The sequence below is a fragment of the Nipponia nippon genome, unplaced genomic scaffold (assembly GCF_047370975.1).
Source record: "Nipponia nippon isolate SJK-2023a ecotype South Korea unplaced genomic scaffold, ASM4737097v1 scaffold_4, whole genome shotgun sequence".
Lineage (NCBI taxonomy): Eukaryota > Metazoa > Chordata > Aves > Pelecaniformes > Threskiornithidae > Nipponia > Nipponia nippon.
In genome coordinates this window covers 125,575,269-125,595,489 of record NW_028262358.1, presented here as the reverse complement: position 1 = coordinate 125,595,489, position 20,221 = coordinate 125,575,269, and the positions used below count along the sequence as shown (strand labels likewise).

Below are 20,221 nucleotides of genomic sequence, written 5' to 3'. Positions count from 1 at the left end.
GCCTGAGCTCGAAGACATGGATGACACCAGCCCCAGGCTATGCGATGGGCTCTGGTCTCCATGCCCAGCCCTGACGCCTGCAGCGGGGCTGCACAGGGACACCAAGCCCCTTCCCTGGTTCCCAGGGCTTTGCACCTCCATCGGACACACGCCCAGGCTGAAAGCACAGGCTCAGATAAGGTCTGCTCAAAGAAAGGTCTTTATTGAGATGTTGGCTTGGACAGGAGGCACTTGGGGCTGTACGGGTCTTGGGGGGACAGGGACATGGTCCCCCCTGAGCTGCTGGTTTCCAGGAGAGCTTTCCAGGCACCACAGAGCCTCGTTAGCACTGAGATCAGAGCGTGCCGCTGCCCGTGGGGCCAGCCCTTGCTGCCTGCTGTCACGACAGAGGGGGGTGCACCACCTTGGGACCACAGAGGACCATGAGCTTTGGGGTATCTCAAGAACTGGGGGTGATGGCTGCTTTTTCCTCCATCCCCTGCATTGCCCTCGTCAGTAAAACACCTTTTCCAGGTAGGCGTTCAGGAAGATCCCCGTGGGGTCCAGTTTCTCCCGGATGGAACAGAATTTGGGGAAGGCTGGGTACATCTTCTCAAAGTCCTTCCGGGTGCAGCTGTGGGCCTGCAGGAGAGAAAGTGTCTGGGGGGGCTGCCCATCACTGGGAATGTGTCGCTGGTCCTGGACCCCCACCACTACGTGCTGTGGGAAACCCCTGCAGAAGTGGTGGTACCTCCATCCCCTTATCTACGTGCCCAGGGTGGGTAGCAAACAAGGGAACACCATCTCCTCGAGGCATCCATCCCTCTCTGGGACCAGCCTGATGTGGGGACCTTTCTCGGACCCCCACTCAACTGCAAATCCCCCCTTCCCATGAGGAGCTGTGACGGAGAAGGGGAAGGGACCCCCTTCCGCAGACCCCCTCCTCCCAGAGGAGCGGGGCCGTCAATACCTTTGCCCAGTGTGGTCTCCCACCGTGCTTCTTCATGATGCCCTCATAGGTCAGCCAGTAGTTGAGGCGAGGGACGTTCTTCCCGTAGGGCCTGGAGGGCAGGGAGCGCATTAGCAGGGGCTGTGGGGGCATTTGTACACCTGAGAAACCCCCACCTGGGGAGAAGGACAACCCTAGGGGTACATCACAGGTTCTTTGACCAGCACCGGGTGATGGAAACCCTCTGGGAACCAGCATGCCACCAGCACTTGGCTGGTGGACCCTCACGTAGGACAACATCCTCAAGAAACAGGGGTGGGTGGCTCTAGGGTGCTCCAAGGCCACCCCATCCCTTCTGGCTTGGGGCCTGCAAATGTCTGACTGGGGTGAGCGGGCAAAGGTGCAGGAGCTCGTTCGATCCAGCTCTCCAGTGCCAGCTGAGAGCTGGTGTCGGTGTGTTTGAGCTGTGCATTTGCTGCTGCTGGGTCTCTGGGTACGGCTCCTGGTGCACCAGGACGCTGACCCAGGGAGGAGGAGGAAGAGGAGAGGGAGGTGGGATGGGGACATGGCTCACCTGTACATGATGATGTTCATGTAGCAGCTGTCTCGCTGGAAGCAGGGACTCAGCCAGATCTCGTCCCCCCGCGCGAAGCGCACCTCCACGGGGTAGTGAGCCACCATCTTGGGGTTGTTCTCCAAGGCAGCTTTCAGCTCCAGCAAGGCTTCCTTCGTCTTCTCACTGCCCAGGGGAAGCCCCCAGCCCCGGTTAATGCCAGCAAGGGCACAACCAGCTTCCCTTCAGCGTTGAACCCCCATCCCCACAGCTCCATCCCTGGCCCCCTGCTCATTCAGGGAATGGCTTGGCATCTCCCAGCCCATCCCTCCCATTGCTTTGGGCTCACAAAGCCCCAAGACATGGCGTGGCATGGATTTGGTACCCCAGGACAGGGATGCAGAAGGGGCCCCATGCTAAGCTTGCAGGTGGGAACGGTCCCTCCTAGCCAGGTCCTTTTCTCCATGGCTTTGCTCCTGCTCCAGGCAGCCTGGGCTGGGGCAGAGCAGAAGCAGGGGATGGCACGTGGTCTGGGCACGGAGCCCGGCTGGGGATGGACGGGGGGGGTCTGCAGAGCCATTTACATGGGGATGGCCCAGTCTTGAACATGCTGCTTGAAGCGACACTCGTAGTTGAAGATCTTGTAGCTGATGGCAATATTTTCCACCCGGGAGCTGAAGAGGAGCCAGAAGAAGAAGCGGTTGATCCAGCACACCAAGCTGGGCACGAAGGTGCTGCAGGGGAGAGAGCAGGAGGTGACATCTGCCCCCGGAGCTGCTGCCCAGGGACTTGCCAAGGGCAGGCTGTGAGCTGTGATGCCACAGCCCGGGGATGCTGGGCAAGGGGATGTCCTCTCAAGGGGCTGTAAGCAAAGCAGCAAAGCTGCAATCCTCCAAGGGTGTTGGAGCCTGTTGGGTCCTGCAGCCCTGCCGGGAGCCCGCCTGTGCTCACCCCACCTCATCTTGGACCTTGCACCCTTGTCCTCGGCTCCCTCCTCCTCCTCTTGCTGTGAGCTAGAAAAGGGCTGCTCGGTCATCACCTTCCCTCCTCCTTGAGACCTCCCAGGCTGTGCACCGGGCATCCTCGCACCGGGGGGCCGAGAGCTACCGGGGGACCGGGTGGAGTGGCAGGGTGGACCCTTCGGCAGAGTCCTAAGTGGCCACCAGCCCCTCTTCTCCCTCTTCACGGAGTCCAGCCAGGCTCTCCTGTGCCACCAAGGTCCTGCCTCCCAGCCTAGCCTCCACAGCCTGGCTGGATCTCCTCTCTCCACCCTGGTGCTCAGGACACACTCACAGCCAACACCGTCCCCCCAAAAAGCTCCTTTGCTGCTGCAAACCTGCGCCGCCTCGGCACGCTGCTCCAGCTCTGTGTACAGGAGAGGGCAGTGCAGCCCCGGACATCAATCCCAGCCCAAACCCGCTCCTCCTGCACAGGAGCTTGCTTGGAGGAGGACAAGCATCGCCGCCTTCCCCCAGGAATGGGCATCACCATCCTCCCTTGCCGTCTTCCCTAGGACTCCCAGCAAAGCAGCACAGGTTTCAATGTAAAGATGCAAAAAACAGAGCTGGATGAGGCCAGCCCTGGACAAACCTCCCCGACCCCACTTGTCCCCAGCCGCTGCCCAGAGCACGCTCCTACCTGATCCAGAGCAGAAACTCCAGCAAATAGTAGCCAACAGCATAATCCCACCACCAGCTGGCAGAGGAAGAGGGGGGCTGCAAAGCCAAGCAGAGGAAGATGATGGTAGTTAGGGACCAGCAGGGTTTGCAGCTTTCTTGCCAGTGGGCGTGAAGGTGGGAGCGCATGCCTGGACCAGGACCATGCTGGGAGTGGGGATTTGGGGAAGGGCACTCCAGGACTCCTCAAATCTCTGTCCCATGATGAAACAGGGCCACATCCAGTCCCAGGAAGAGACCAGGCTTTGTCACGAGGATGCTGAGAACTTGGACAGCCCCAGCTGCATCCGTGTCTCGGGACCCCCACACTGTGGAGCATGGGCAGAGCCCAGCCCAGCCCCAAAATGCTGTTTCCCTGATCAGCCCCCCCCCGCAAGCCCATCCGAAAATCCCAGCTCTGCGATGGGACCCAGCTTTGTGCATGGGTCCTTCTCCCTTCCTGCATGGAGGCCGGTGGGACCTGCCTTGTTGGTGGGGTCCTGGTAGATGACGCTGACATTCTCGCTGTGAGGGAACCACAAGAATCGGAAGTACTGGGATCTCTTCAGGTGGTCATCGAGGTGATCGAGGACCTGCAACAACCAGAGAAATGGGGGCTGGTCAGTGACTGTCCCCCGCTGTGGAGCAGGGATCCTGGGAGCAGGGCTTGGAGGCACCTCGGAGGCTTTCCCAGGAATGCTGGGGAAGGTCCAAGGAGTCCGTCTGCAGGGTCTTGGCAAGCCTTGGGTGGGAGGGGGGTCAATACAGCCCAGCCAAGCACCAAGGAGCTCATAGAGACCATGGACCCAACATCTGGGGAAGGGAACCAAGCGTGCCCATCATCTCCTCTGCTGCTGGGGCTGCATCTGGCACACACCCGAGCTCAGACCCCGCACCCTCCTACAGTCACAGCTCTGCAGATCCCAGACTGCTCCATCAGGTGTTCCCAGACACGAGGCAGCGCAGCCAGGGCTGGAGGGGCCCCCTCCAGCCATCAGCCATCCAGCGGGGCATGCTGGGGGGCTACCAAAATCCACCTCCTGGTCCAGTGTCAGGGATGCCCTCCCCAGCTTTCATACCTTGGCAGCACATCCCTTCGCAGCTCTGGAGCCTGGGGGCAACAGGGGACGGAGCCAGGATGCAGTGGGGCATGGAGCCAGGATACAACAGGGGATGGAGCCAGGATGCAATGGGGCATGGAGCCGGGATACAACAGGGGATGGAGCCAGGATGTGCTACACTGCCCTGTCCCAGAGACATCCCACGCTTCAAATGCAGAATTGCCAAATTATTCATAAAGACACAAAAAAGAGCTTTAGGGAAGGCAGCTCCCTCGGATGAGCTGCCTGCCAGCAGCTGAGGACAGTGCAGCACGGGGAGTCTGAGCGGGCAGGGGACAGGCAGGACCCTGAAGGTGATGGGGCTGGAGGGGGTGACCCCAGGACATAACTCAGCCTGTTCCCACCGGGGTCTTCGCCCAGGGCTGCTTGGAGGAAACCTTGCCCGTGTGTGCAAGGGTAGAGGGACCCTGTGCTCAGCACGGTGCTATCTCAGCACCTCTCCCTTTTGCAAACAGCCTCTCCAAGCACCCCCTGCTCCTCCTGCAGGGATCTCCCATAGCTTTGCAGAAAGGCTTAAAAACCCAGCAGCTTTGCTTCGAGGAGTTTGCTTGACACAGGAGAAGGTGCAACGACCCATGGCTATAACCCCAGGAAGGTCACGGCAATCTTAGCTGTGAAGCTGCTCCTTTCTGCCTGGGTCATTTGAGTTATTATTATTAGTAGTCTTAATGAGCTATTAATCACCAGGCTGGGCTGCTTTAGCACCGAGCATCTTGCTGTGACCCTGCCACAAGGTGAGGGTCTTTGTGGGTCACACTGATGCCATGGTTCCGTTAAAGCGGGGAGGATGGGAAGACAAATAGTGTATTTCTGTAACTGGTGAGAATTAATGCTAATGCTGCTGTCTTCATCTTTGCATCTGCAGCTCCCAAAAAGCCAAAAAATCTCTAAGATGTTCCCAAAACAGCCTATTTTCCCCCCAGAGAAGTTCTCATGTTGGAAAGAGTTAACAATTGTGCAAGTAGAAGCAAGACAAAAGCCACGACCCCACGTTTTCCCTGGTTTGGTTTAGGAACAAATGCATGGAGTAGCTAAAACAAGTGGGGAAAAGACGGATGCAGCTTTCCCAAGGTGATCCCGCCAATGTCTGTTTGTCTTCCAGACGCGGCGTTTGAGCGCAGAAGCAAATTGCTAGCGGGGCGACCTTTTCAATGTGCGCTTTTGATCCTTGTGATAGAGGAATATCGGTCTGAAGAAAATAAGCCCGCGACTTTGTAGGATAATTATAGTGCAGCGGGCAAGAGCTGAAGGCAGCGAGCGAACCGGCTTCGGGAGTCCTTGGGGACGTTGTCGCCTGGCTGAGTGCCGGAGTCGGAGGCGAGGTCGGGTGGTGGAAATCTTGTTGCTGTAATGTGGCCAACGCATGCAACAAGATGACCCTGGAGCATGCAGAGACCCAGGGGATTTTGCTCATCTTTGCTTCCCTCCCAGGAGCCCAGAACAAATCCCTTTGCTTCAAAAAGGCTGGGTCAAAAGAAGCCGCTTGCTTTCTTGCTTGCAAAGACCCTTGAGAGCTCGCGGAGCTGAGGGTCAGGCACCCTGCCTGCTGCAATGCAGGTTTGGTTGCTCCAGATGGTCCTCGGGGAAAGGACAAGGATGGGACAAGTGGCAGATGTGGCCAAGGTGCTGCGGAGGACGAAGAACAAGAAGTCACTAGCACGCATCCCGTAGGTCCGTCAGAGCAATGAAGGGGAGCCAGGGAGCATGGAGAGCTCGCATTTTTGGGTGAGGAGATGGATGCTCTGCCTCCTCCTTTGCCTGCGTGCTGCCTGTGCCTGCCGGCATCCCACCGCATCAGGGGACGATGTCTGAGCACCAGTTGGAAGAGTCACTTCCATGCACTGAAGCCAAACCCATGGACCAGTACTTAAAGGCGAGCTACAAAGCAGACGGAGACTCCCTTTTTACAAGGAGTCCCATGGTGAGGACAAGGGGTAATGGGTACAAGTTACTCCCAGGGAGATTCCGATGGGACACGAGAGGTAAATTTTTCACAATGAGAACAGTCAACCATTGGAATAATCTCCCCAGGGAAGTGGTTGACTCTGCTACACTGAACACGTTTAAGACTCAGCTGGACAGGGTGCTGGGCCATCTCGTCTAGACTGTGCTGGAAAGGTTGGACCAGATGATCCTCGAGGTCCCTTCCAACCTGGGATTCTATGATTCTATGATTCTGGCTGAGAGGGACGAGGTCAGGCCCAGCAAGGGGGTTTAGGTACTGGTCTTGGGGGAGCTGGGCTTGAGGGATCCATGCCAGGTGCCTGGGACGTCCCCCAAAAGGGTTAGGATTCAGGTTAGGGTTAGGAAGTGGTAGGCTCAGACCAAAAGAAGTTGTCCTTCACCCACCAGGTCGCTAAGCTGTGCAAGTCTGCGGGTGGTTAAACGTTGGCATGGGTTCAGAAGCGGATCAGAGACCTTCCTGGAAGAGAAACTCGTTGCCTTATTACATATATACACACCACTTCCAGCTCGGGAAGCCTCAAAGCTGCAAAGATCAGGGGAAGAAGTATCGTATCTGAGTCTGACCCATCCTCATCCTCACCAGCCTGCGCACGGGGAGGCTGGCTCCATCCCCACCACCAGCCAGGGAAGCTCTGCAGGTCTCTCTGGTGACCTCCGCTGTGCGACGAACCCTCTGGGTCCCACGCCTTGCTCCCGGTCACCATCAGCAGCCAGAGCGGCTGAGTTTATCCCAGTGATAAAGATAATCACGAGGCCAGAAAAGAAAGCGTTCACATCTTATATAACCGCAACTCCAAGCCTGGCTCCTCTGACACATATATTATTTGCAATGTCTTAGATAACTCAGGCTTAAATATTTCAAGGAACCTGCTCCCTTGCCATTATTCTCTTCCGCCTCGCTGAACCACTTGACATGAAAGCCGGAGCTCTGGAAGCAGGCAAAGAACAGCGATGACCGAGAATTGATAATGGCATTAATATTTATAGAGTGCATTCTCGTTTCACCCTCCTAACAGCCCCGAGGGACGGGGAAAGATGGGCTGAGCTGTGCAGGAGGGCATAGCCTGGGCAGATGATGCTGAGCAGGGTAAAGCTCAGCCTGGGGTACCTGCCCGGCTCAGGACAGCAGGCTTATCCTGCACGTGAGCTTAAGTTTCCTATCTAAAAGGCAGATTCGGAGGTGTAAAACACCACTCGACCTGGCAACGTGGCTACGGAAAGGTGCTAGGGGATGCAGCGAAGGTCCGAGCGGTCTGGCAGGGTGGGTGAGGACCAAGCCGTAAGGAGCTGGGCAGGCTCCCGCCGCATTTAAACGTGTTTAAATTCATTTAAAGAGGGGAACTCCCTGCTGCGGGACACCAGGGAAGTCGCAGCTCGGGAATCAAACAGGCGATTCACAGGCAAAAAATACTTCTGAGCCATTAAACGCAAAGGCATCACCTCCGCAACTGGAAACACCGGTAATGAACTCACTGCAGGCTGGAGAAATATCTTGGTGGTTTCCCTTATTGCTCTGTCTTCCCTTCCCACCTCCCCGGAAAAAGACGACCCTGAAGCGCTCCAGCGTGGCACAAGGACCGGTGGGTTGCTTTGGATCAGGGCTTAGGAAGAAGATACGGCAAAAGTGCGTTAAATTCACATTCGTGGTGGTGTTCCAGCCACCCCAACGGGACACTGAATAATTCAGTCCTTAAAAAATTAAGGACAGCGTTTCGCCGAGCTTTACTAGCGCTGCAGCTCTGATCAATCCTGCAACAAATTTTGCTGCTTTTGTCCAAGGACTATTTATTTTTCATGAGCCTGACTTAACGAAGGCTTGCGCTGTCGTTAGCCAGGGCTGGAACTGGACCTGTGAGACCCAAATGAGCCAAGGGATGAGGATGCTGCTGAGGATGCACCGGCAGGGATGTCAGACCCCACAGGAGGACAAAGATGATCAGTGGTTGAAGCAGATCCAAACTCCTGGAGAGGTTCCTTTCCACTACCACCGGTTTCTTCTTCCTGATGGACTTCATGCCTCAGTTTCCCCATCCAAAAATCTAACTCCTTCCAGTGAATGCAATGAGCCCACACAACATTTAGAAGGCCACCGGGTCTTTCAACTTGCAGGTGGCTCTTTCTCTGTAGGCTTTAGCCTGTGCGATGCTGCAGCCTCCAGCGATGATCCGGCACCAGAGACCTGGGACAAGCTGGATGATTGCTCGGCTCAAGGCAAGGGGTCACATCCTGCTATGGGAGCTGTGCCAGGCTGTCCCAGCCATGGAGGGTCTGAGGATCAGATGGAACAGCTCGCTCCAGCCGACTTCCCAGCACCGTGAGGGTGGGAGGGCTCCAAGGAAACGCATCCAGCAGTGAAAAGGAGTTTATATAATGGCAGACAGGGAAAGTCGGTTTTGATGTGTTCCCAGCAGAAAGAATTCCTTCAAATTGCTCTGTAGAAATGCCCACGGGGCCTTCAAAATGCTGTCTGAGGGAACCAGATCACACCCACTGTTGGCCACAAAGCCACTGGAGACCTAAGCTTGTAAAGCCCAGGAGATGCGCTGCCCCAAAAAAGGACATTTCATGCCTCTTTCGAGGGAACTCAGCTTGTTTCAGCCCGGTTCCTGCTGGGAATGGAAAGCTCAGCTGGAGGAAACCACGCTCCAGCACCGAGCATCTCTGTACCAGCATCCCAGGAGACTGTCCCCAGTGCCTCAGCCCTGTACTGAACAAGGACCTCAACTTCTCATGCTCTCCATGGCCAATCAAGTCCCCTTTCATGGGCCACATGCAAGATATGGTCTTCAGGAGGGACACGTCCATAAAGAGGGGACAACAGGGAGAGGACAGATGGTGGGACAGCAGGAGAACTTGCCGAGGAGGAGACAGCGTGTGAAGCCTTGAGAGTCATGAAAGATCCTTGGTTGGATTAACGGTTGGACTCGATGGTCTCACAGGTCCTTTCCAACCTTAATGATTCCATGATTCTATGATCCTGATCTAGGAAAGAGCAGGTCAGAAACCCTCCTCAGAAAGCCACCTCCCTTGGCGATGTCCCAGACGGGCCAGTCACTAGCGCCATAGGCCTTAGTCTGGGTGATTTGGACCTTTGGCAAGATGGAGACAGACAAGTCCAGTAGCAACATGACAACTGGCTTAAAGGGCGTTTTCCATCACACGACCCAGATGCAGCTCTGGGATTGGATCCTGGTAAGGGATTTGTTCAGTCCGGTCCTTGAAATGTGTCACCCATCACACTCCTCATCCCCAGCGCTGTTTGTCCCAAGTTCAGCTCAAAAAAAGAGTTAAACCTAACTTCACACTGTGAGATAGAATCATAGAATCACAGAATCATTAAGGTTGGAAAAGACCCTTAAGGTCATCGAGTCCAACCGTTAACCCAGCACTGCCAAGCCCACCACTAACCCATGTCCCTCAGCACCACATCTCCCCGGCTTTTAAATACCTCCAGGGATGGAGAGCCCCATCCCAAATTATACCCAGACCTCACACACAAGAAAAGACCAAGTTATTATCAAAAGCACGAGATGCTCCTGGACTATTTTAAGTGGCCCATCTGGTGCTGGAAAAAGCAAGGCTCCCCGTTAGCCGAGCAGCAGGAGACAACGAGATGGGAGACGGCGCTTCCTCGGAGAGCCCACGGCTCGTGGGAGCAGCCATGCCCTGTGGGATGCTGCTCCTCTCCTCCGGGACCCAGCTAGGCACTGCCTGCCTCCAGGGATGCTGGCTCAGCGCAGGCACCGTCTTCTCCCTGTTCTTGCTTAGTCCAGGCAGCACATCAGCTCATCAGACCAGCCCAGGATTTCCAGCAAGGGCAATTTTCTCCAGCTGGAACATTAAATCTGCATTAGGCTTAGTCATGCGTGCCTGGAGTTACCAGATCTCTGCTGACCTGCCAGTGCCTGCGACCACGGGGTTAAACAGAGCAGAGGCGTTGGCTGATCCATCTCATGGTGACGTTTCCCATGGCCAGAAGCAAGCGCTGATGCCTGCAGGCTCCTTCAGCATCTCTAACTCAATTGCACTGGAGCCTCCGTGCTCAGTCCTGCAGCAGCTCGGAGGAGGCAGCCCAGGGAAGACGAAGCTGATGGCTACGGGCAGACCTCCATCCTGGCTCCGGCGGGACTGCCGGCGTTGCACAGCCCAGGCACGCGTCCAAGCCCGGAGCAGCTCCCCACTGCTGCGGCTGCTCTTCCCCTCGCTCATCTCTGCCTGCAACGAGGCTCAGGCATTGCTCACGAGATGGGGGAAGAGCTTAAAACCCACGGGGTTGTACGCAAGAGACAGACCACAGCCGGAGGAGGGGGTCCGATTTCTGTCACCTCCGGGCTGAGTCAGGCAGGGGACAATCGATGCTGAGCTGTGAGGACGATGCTGCAGAGAGGCCAGGACATGGGGACATTGACAGTCCCTAGAGAGGGCACTGGCTGTCCTTCCAGAGGGCAAGCACCTTGCCAGCCCCAAATCTGAGTCAGAGGTGAAATTGAGAAGAGTAGGAGAAGTGTTTTCACCCGCCTCTCCCCTGCCTCGGTCCCACTGGTGGCACAGAGCTCCTGCCGGCCAACTCGAGCCCAGCCAGGAGGTCTCTCCTGAGCAGGAGCCCTCTGCTCCCCTGGATCTCAGGTTTGCGACGTACCCCATGCCAACGCGTCCTCTCCGAGCTGCGGATGGTGGCCAGGCAGCCAGCCCTCCCCCAGCACGGTGGTCCTGTCTCCCCTGCCAGGACCCAGAGGACGTCTCTGAAGGACACAGCCATGTCCCAGCTCAGGCTCACCCTCCGCAGCCCAGGGTGAGCACAGAAAGTCTTTGGCAGGTTCCTGAGGGCACTGGAAGCCACCAGCCTTCTCCTGTAGCCATGAGCCGCCCCGGGGCTGCACGGGGGTTGGTCCGGGAGAGGAAAATCAGCTATTTGAATCTCAGGCTAGATAAATGCAAAATAATCTGTATCAATCTGGACCAGCTTTAAAAGAGGAGCCTGGGAGCAGCTCAGGGGTGAGCACGGCCATGATGAAAGAGGTGAGGTTTCACATTACCTTCACACCCCTGAGCTGTCGTGGGCCAGATGTGGAGCTGAAAGCAGCTGGGAATGGACACAACTTCTCCCAGAGACGGTGCCTTGCAGTTCTCAAAACCCACCAGGAATAATAAATAAAGGAAACGACTCTCATCTCCTTCCCCGCAGCTCTCCCTCTCTGCCCAGCTCCCCCAGGCTGGACGCAGAGGGGTGGCTGCAGAGGGTCCCAGTGCGAGGTGCAGAGCTCCCACCTGCTTTTTTGTGGGGACTGAAGAACTCACAGCAGACTCACAGCACCCTGGGCTTCCCCACCCAGCCTCCTCCCAGATTTTGTGGCCAGCAAAGCTGCCGGAGCACACTCAGCCCTCGCCTCTGCGCCGTGCAGCTCCCCGGGGAACGAAGCCCATGTCTTCCCACGGCACAAGGGGACTCAGCACCCCCATTTCCCACCACCCCACTGGCTCAGCGTGCAACCAGGCGAGGGGCTACACCCCAAACCCTGCTTTGCTCCTCAGCATCTGCGACGGATGCGCTCGACCCCTTGACCAGACCGGTGGTTGTTTGCTGCAGGCTCCAAAAGAGAAAAAGCCCTGAGCTGTAGCCGGGCCATGAACTCCTCTAGTTTCAATCTTTTCTCTGAAAACCTACAAAGAAACAGAGCGACTCCTTTATCAAGGAACGAAGAAAGTTGTGGGTACAAGGAGTCTCCTGTGTACCTTTTCCAATGCATGTAATTTGACGACAGGCCAATGACTTTATCCTATAAATATGACCGCCTCAGTGAGCCTTCCTTGAGCTCTCCCTGCTCGGCAGCGTGATTTCGTCTTGGCAACTTTGATTGCATGCTGAATTGATGCTCATGAAACATTATATAAACTTTGCATATATAATCATAGAATCATGAAGGTTGGAAAGGATCTCTGAGATCATCGAGTCCAACCTGTTAATCCTTTAGATATCAACCGTTGACCAAGTCTGAGACTAGGACTGGATCCAGCCGCACCTAGGCTCCTCTCTGAGGAAGGGGTTTAGAAAGCAAGGGGGTCTGCTCTGAAGCTCATGACTCAACGGGAGGGTCTTCCTTAATCTTTGTATTTCTTCCCTTGGACATAAACTGTTGTCTAAGTCTGAGACTAAGATTAAACCTGGCCACACCTAAGCTCCATCAGGAGTTTAGAAAGCAAGGGGGTCTACTCTGAATCTCATGACTCAACGGGAGGGTCTTCCTTACTCTCTGCATCTCTCTGTGAATCATTCTAACTCAGGTGTCACTCCGTTTTCCTTCGCATGATTCCTCCACGCAGTAATTAATAGAGTGAACCTTGCCATCCAACTTTGTCAAGTTGCACTTTTACAACATCACATTAAAACTACTTTTGCGAAGACCCTTGTCGGTGATTCCTTAAGCGTTCTAAGTCACCCGTTTGTGACAACATCAACTGTACGATGCAATGCACGTCTTGCTGCAGGTCCCCACCACCCACCCGCCCTACGTGGCGCAGAGGTGACACTCACGAGTACCTCTCCTCCCCACCCCACTGCCTGCACCTCTCCAGTCCCAGAAGATCCTGTTCCCACCCACGGGAAGCTAAAGTGGCATTTGCTAAGAAACATGGCTTTTCCTCCCTCTCCTTTGTCACCCTGGAGAAGTTTCCAGCTTAAAGGACACCATGAAGCACACCGTGAAGATGCACAAGGAGCACAACCTGTGGGATTTTTCTACCGGAGCGTAACCACTGCCCAGTCTCCCTCCAACCACGTCACCTCGCCGAGAACTTTGCTTATCCCAAGGAAGCTTTGAAAGCATCGCCCACGGCATACCTCGGTGAGGGTGGAGGGGAAGGCCACCTCGTGCAGGTGGAACTGGGGCACGCACTGGAAGGTGACCGTGAGCACGACGCCCAGGCAGCCGAGGTGCAGGCGGGCAGCCTGGAAGATGTCCGCGTTGATGGACTCAGAGCACTCCAGGATCTCCCCAGAGGCTGTCAGCAGTGTGAGTGCGACGACCTGCCAAGAGGGGAGCAAAGCCTCAGCGAGCGTTCGATGTGTCCCGTCTCCATGTTGAGACCCTGCGTTCACCCCAGACCTTATGGCTGGGGGCTAAGCAGGGAGACCCCCATATCACAACCATCTTTCTGGTGAGCTTGGCTCCACCAGCCCCTCTCCTGCCACCTTTGATGTACTGACATAAAAGGATCCTTCTCTGGCTGGGGGATGCTAGGAAAAGCCATCAAGTACTGAAGTAAAACGCCTCCAAAAGACTTCACTTCTCCATAACCATCGGTGGAATCGCTGTAGAGGATTTTAGCTAGGAGTGGAGGATTTTCATAACTGTCTAGTTAAAAATAGACCTGGGCCCTGCAGACACTTGGTTTTGGGGGGCTCCAATACAAGAAGGACTGCTTTCCCTTTGGTACAGAGCTTATTCATCGCGTTATAAGACCATAAAGCACAGGGACGGAGGAGTTTTGGGCTGGATCACGCTTTGCCTGGCAGATGAGGAGGAAGAAATGTTTTATGCTGAGGGTGGTGAGGCACTGGCCCAGGTTGCCCAGAGAGGTGGGAGATGGCCCATCCCTGGACACGTTCAAGGCCAGGTTGGACGGGGCTCTGAGCACCCTGGTCTGGGTGAAGATGTCCCTGCCCATGGCAGGGGTGGGACTGGGTGGCCTTTGGAGGTCCCTTCCCACCCAAACCATTCAGTGATTCTACGATTCCCAGTGTGCATGGGGGACTTGGGGGTCTCCCATCGCAGCCCCATCCTGGGGGGGCAGGACCCCTCCTGCTTGCTGAGTACAGTGTGCTCCTTCCTTACCCCAGGGTTGGGCATGCCAGACCCAGACCGGGTGATGGGACATCTCCCCTGAAGCCCTCAAGATGTTGATGTCCGTGCATCGACACGCTCCCGACTCGTGTCTCACCTGGGTGGGGAGGATGCCGTGCTTGATCCCGGTGTTGTGCGTCCCCGTCCCAATCACACCGGCCGCTGCCACCTCAGAAACGGCTCCTAAGCTGGGAGCAGACAAAGGGGCTGGGTGAGGACCTGAGTGCGTGGGACATGGCCCACTCCGCCAGGCGTTACACCGCATGCAGACCCTTCACAGAGACCTCCCAGGACATGTCCCCTGCCCCAACGAGCAGGGTTTTCCACCCTTCTGGGTAGCCTGCAGCAAGGGGAGGGTTCATTGGCCATGTGTGCACATCTCCATGGGACATATCTTCTTAGGATGCTGCCCATGCTCCCTGTCCATGGGGAGGAAGAGGTGGGTGGTGAGCGCAGGTCACCACGGTCAACTCAGCTGTGTCCCATCTCACAAGTCCCCATCAGCCTGCAGGGACTCACTGGGGTAGAGACATCCATCCCATATGCAGTTAAATCAGGGGGTGAGGAACCTGGCTTTACCCCAAAAACATCACTGCAGAGCAGGGCTGGGAGCAGCATCTGCAAGCATGAGGTCTACAGACCGAGGTCTGTCCCTCCAACCATGGCCAAGGTGGGATGGTAGAAGGTTAAAGCAAACAGCGTGCTGTTCCTGCCATTTCCCCCAAAATAATGCTCCAGCTTCCAACAGCTGGGGAGATGGGATGTCCTGAACCAGATGTGGTTTCTATGGCCATTGCAACCATCGGTGGATTCCTCCTCCAGGAAGGAGTCCTGCTCACCCCATGAACACCACTGGCCATCTCCTCAGGTGGGGCTTCTTTCTCTGAACCCTCACCCCAGCCCTGGCCAGGGCTCTGACAAACCCATCTCTTGGCTGAGGAACGCAGATACTGAGCTAGGCTGTCATTAAAGAGCAATTTCTTCCCTGAGGTCGGCAAATGAAAGAGATTGAGTGTGAGAAATGCTCTCCATGACTATGTCCTTGCAAACCCCTATCTGAAGGTGGCTCTCTCCGAGAAGGGAGACCCACGAGTGTTGGAGGCAGAGGGATCAGCTGTGGCCAGCTCAAGGCGTCCCATCCCTTGCCCCCAGATTGCCCTGGACCCCCAGCCCATCACTTCCACCTCCTCTTCTGGGGACACCAGACATCCCAAAACAACGCAGACCGAAGACTCTCCCTCCTGCTAAGATGTTCCAATGGCTAATTGCCCTTCGTCATCAAAAACTCATTTCTAGCCTAATTTTGTCTACCATCAGCCTCCTTTTCCCGGAGCTGCCTGCTGTCAGCCTCTTCCCCATGCAAGACATCCCTAGGAGGGGTGCTCTCATCTTTTTAGGGCCAGGGAGCGCAGTTGTCCTTCATGACATGGAAAGGACCAGCCTGGTGGGTGCAGTGAGAATACAGGGTTGGTGTGGGGATAAAGGCTCCCCTTGTCCAACCTCCTGCTCCGAGGCAGGAGCAGCTACTCCATCACGGGGGGGGTTGACCTGTGGTCTGCAGGACCCTGGTGGAAGACCAGATCCTGAAGTAAACACCCCTATTCTGCAGTAAAAGCTCTTTAAACCTCCCTGTTTTGCCCTGTCCCAGCTCTCGACGTAGGGCAAGGATGGACACCTTGGAGGACACCCAGGGACGGCCCTGCGCACGTGTCCCACTCACTTGGCCAGGGCCAGCCCGTGCTTGCTCAGCTCGATGTTCAGATCCGAGAGGAAAATCCCACCTTCCACCGTCACTTGCTGCTTCTCCTTGTCCACCTGCAAAGGATGGGAGGGGAGAGGGGAAGGTCACACAGCTTGGAGGAGAAACGCTCCTCCAAGCAAATGGCAAACACCTCTGCTCTTACCGGTGCGGTTGATAACGTCTACACGGGAGAGCTGTGTACCACGAGGGCCTTGCTCCATCCTGAGCTGCTGCCTCTCTCAGACCTTCACCCAACCCAAACCCCAATGGTGCCACTGGTTCCTCTCCCTGCTCCAGGTGTGTAACCTCTCCCATAACTTCTCGGAGGTGTCAGTCGACGCAAGGGAGAGGACACCCCCCAACAAAGCCCTACCTTCAGCAAACCTCTCTGCTCTGCCCTCCTGCCTTGCTCAGCCAGCTCCCGGTGGAAGGACAGCTTGTTACCATCGGGAGCTATTCATCCCGCTTCTGACAGACAGAGCTGTCAGGAAGGGAGCCGTTCCTCAATTAATTATTGCTGTTAATTACCAGGAATGATCCAGCTCTCAGATTACGCTGCCACAGTCAGGATTTTTCATCTTCAGCTGCACGCGTACGGAAAGATGCGTGCATATATATGCACAGACGCACCCATGCGCACACATACAGGCACGCAGGTGTGCACGCACACACGACAGGCATGCACGCACACACGACAGGCATGCGCACACACACACGTGCATGCACACACACACATGTGCATGCACACAGGACACACAGGCATGCACATGTGCACAGACCCAGTTCTCCCACTGTTTATAACCAGCCAGCCATGCAGCCCCAGTAAGAGCCCAGTACCCCCCTGCACCTCGGCGGTCTGAATGCAAAGCAGAGGGCAGGAAAAGCTCCCCCTCTCAGCAGCTCCCATTTTCCCAGATTTGTTCAGGATACGGCAGTGTTGGTGCAATGCCTCCCAGCCCTCGGTGGCCACACGAACAGGGGTGCCACCACCTTTCAGGGCCACAGCACCACCTCGTCTCACCTTGAGGACCCTGTTCATCTTCCCCATCTGGATCATGAAGTCATCGGTGCAGGCAATGTCCGAAGGAGAGTGGCCGCCCCCCACCACCTTCACCCTCTTATCCCGCTGCCTGGCCAGATCCAGGATCTGCAGAGACAACAGAGCATCCAACACCTCCCTCAAAGCCCTGTGCTCAGAGCAGTGCCAGAGGCACTGTGAGACATCCCAAGCTAAAATCTCACCCATGGTTGACATCCATTTACTTGAATAACTTGTCACCTGGCGTTGAAACCACCCCTGGAGCCCAGACACCTCCTACGACAGCCCTTGGGATCATCCTTGGGGGCTGGACTAGATGACCTTTAAAGGTTCCTTCCAACCCAAACCATTCTATGATCCCGAAAGAGGCGATGTCTACCTGAGACACCCTAGGGTGACAGAGGCATCACTGGGGTGACAAAAGTGCGACAGGACTCACACCCCTCTGCATGGCAGCTGGGGCAGGCAGGGAACCCCAGAAGGATGCCAGATGCTGATGCCCATGGGACAGAGTCCAACTGGGCCCAGGCGAGCTGGTTTTCCTGCATCTTCTAGGTGTTTGACACATCTGCTGGAGATCCGTGTTCAGTAGGATGGGCCATCTCCTGGGACTCATGCTGTCACTGCCTGTGACCTCTCTGACTGAACCTGATGGAGCATCACAGCCCCTCCTGGCCTTTCCTCCTCTTCGTTTCTAACGGGTTGTCCCCTGGAAGCACCCTCCTTACCTCCCGGATCTCCTCCACCGAGGTGGGCTGGAAGTACAGCTCCGGAGAGGAACCATAGGTCTTGGCCCAGTTCTGGAACTTGACTCCTCCTTGGCCGTGAACCTGGACCAAAACCAAGAGCTAAAGCAGAAGAAAGCAAGTGCCTCCCCTGCTTTTCCACACAGCCCAACCTTCGCCTGCCAAGACCGCTGTACCAGAGCCAGGTTTCCAAAAGGATTAATTATTTATGGACACAGAGGTTCATCTCAAGCCCTCGAGTCCCTAGAGCGGAGACGTCTCCATGTGAGCAAGTCAGCCCGCACTCCCTTGGCAGTCAGTGGGGAGAAGTGGGAGGACGCCCTGGTGTGTTTGAGACATCTCCCTTGAGCGCAGCCCATCCCTTCCTCCTACAGCACGATGTGTGCTGGGGTCCTCTGGGTTTGCATGGTCCCTTCTGCTCTGGTCTCCTCTCAGATCTGGGCTCAGCACCCATACCTACCTCGTGGCCTCATGTCCCAGTGTCCCCAGGTGGCCTCATCATGAGGGGCTGACTGGGACCAGTTTGGGACCTCCCTCCAACCTCAGGCATCCACCCTGAGACACTGTCCCCAGACCTAGCGTGGAGGGTGCAGCCAGAAGACCCAGCCCCATCCCACCTCCAGGCAGGGGTTAACCTGAGGCAGGGCACCCCCGGGGCAGCTTGGATGGGTCCTGGCTGGACGGGACAGTTTCTCCCTGGCCGTGGCCAGCCCAGCTGGGGCTTGGGCGAGGAAGGACCTGGCATGGAGTTGGGCACCAAGCCCCGGAGAAGATGGTGAATCCCCCTGCCCCAGGCAGGGCTTGGTCCGACGTGCTGCCCCACCAACGCAGCAGGTCTCCCACCTTGGCTGCAGGGAATGATTTATTCCCTTGCCACCTTCTGCCCTCTCCTTCCTCCCGTTCCCTCCAACCTCTTCCCCATCAGCAAACCCTCCTCCTTCCACCATCCTCCCCAGGCTCCCTCCTCTGCCCTCCGTTCATTTTCCTTCTCCTCGTCTCCATCATGGGTTCAGCTCCCGCCCAAAGAACAGACCCCCAAACTGGCCAAACTTCTCCAGGGGTGCAGAAGGGGCTCTGGAGGGGGGCCTGAGCATCCCTCCCCCCTGCCACCCCCTTCCCCACCACCCCTGGGCAGGGCAGGGACAGTGGATGGCCCATCACCCTGCCCGCCTGGAGCCAGGGCCATCAGGAAGGTATTGCAGATAGCCCAGGGCCATCAGGAAGCTATTGCAGATAGCCCAGACAGCAGCAGGGAGCCCTCGGGCAAGGGGGAGGTGGGGCTGGGGCTGCCCCACAGCAGCCCCCCTGCAAGTTAAAACCCAGAGCTGGTCTGGAGGCAGGGACGGAGGGAGGGGGGCAGGAAAAAATGGAAAACCCTAAAAGAACAAAATGGAGGAAACTGAAAACCCCTGGGCTAGAAAACATTCCCGTCGAGCAGCCGGAGCCTGACCTGATTTATCCAGGAATCTGTTGCTTTTCCTTCCCTCCCTCGTTTCTGAGCCACCTTTCCTATTTCTCATCACGGCGCTGTTGGTTATTAAATCCACATCAAAGGTGGCAATAAAACCTTATCGTCCCCACCAGCCCCAACCACGGCGTGTGGCTCCACACTGCCTGGGCCACTTTTCCCACCCCAAAAACTGGGAAATTCCCCTCTTGGCTTTTCCTTACCATCCCGCCGGCCTCTCCTGGAACTGCTGCTGGAATGAACGGGACTCCGGCTGCTCCGGCAGCGGGGACGAGGGGCGATCCTGGCTGCACCAAGGCTGGCAGAGCTTGGTCCTGCCCTGGGGGTCAACAAGGAGCTTCTCTCCAGGCTGGAAGGATAATGAATAACAGCCCTCCCCTCGGGCTTTGCCTCATTCCCTGGGGGAGGAGAGGGGCTGAGCCCTTCCTTCCTGGCTGGGAGAGCAGGATCTGGGCACAGATTTGATCCTGGGCTCCCGCATCCTACAGGGATGCTGCAAGCTCGGCGGCTTTGGGGAAGAAGATGCTTCAGAAGGTTTTGCGGAGAAGCTGCTTCCCTTTTGGGGGTCCTCACCCTGGAGCGGGTCCCCTGAACCTGCAGCCTTTGCACCGGGCAAGCTGGGCAAAAGGGGGGGACAGGGAAAGGGACGGGGCATGCGGCGGGGTGCAGGCAGCGGGTGATGCGACGGCCTCGCTGCACGGCATCGCCACGGGCCAAACGGGCGCTGGGCGTCTTCGCTCCTTGTCTTGCAAGGAGGAGGACGCTCCGCGCCTGGCACGCTTGCCTTGCACCCCAAACTGGCTCTGCCGTCCCACCGGGAGCAGAAGGGGGCACAGGACCCGGCCAGGCAATGGGTCTCATCTGAAGGGTGGCCGAGGAGCGCTGATTTGCAGGAGCTCGGCAGCGCTTGGTGGCTGCGCGTTGGTGATAAGCAAACCCTCCCTGGGCCCTCATTAAGGAGGGGACGATAACGATTTTTCAGAGCCGGCTAACTCGGGCAAGGTGACCTCCAGGAGCACGGCTCCAAGGCCCGAGCGGGCAGGGAATCGCCGCAGCGGGCAGCTGCCTTCGCATGACCGCGGCATGCTGGGAGACCCAGCTTTTCCACCACAATCCCGAACCGGGAGAGGGGAAAATTGCTTCTTAATTACAGAGCAGGAGCTG

The 20,221-nt window shown here is 56.8% G+C and overlaps 1 protein-coding gene across 1 annotated transcript; it reads right to left on the bottom strand.

Moving 5' to 3' along the window:
• Positions 1 to 181: 181 nt before the first annotated feature.
• LOC104014769 (L-gulonolactone oxidase-like) lies at positions 182 to 19,399 on the bottom strand. Its single transcript, XM_087775456.1, has 12 exons — positions 19,261 to 19,399; positions 17,572 to 17,673; positions 16,826 to 16,951; positions 15,784 to 15,878; positions 14,161 to 14,251; positions 13,061 to 13,246; positions 3,622 to 3,729; positions 3,120 to 3,196; positions 2,066 to 2,215; positions 1,503 to 1,667; positions 950 to 1,040; positions 182 to 621 (listed from the first exon to the last, which is right to left on the bottom strand). Exons 1-12 carry the CDS (start codon positions 19,261 to 19,263, stop codon positions 493 to 495), a joined length of 1,323 nt encoding a protein of 440 aa, XP_087631582.1. The 5' UTR covers positions 19,264 to 19,399; the 3' UTR covers positions 182 to 492.
• Positions 19,400 to 20,221: the final 822 nt, after the last annotated feature.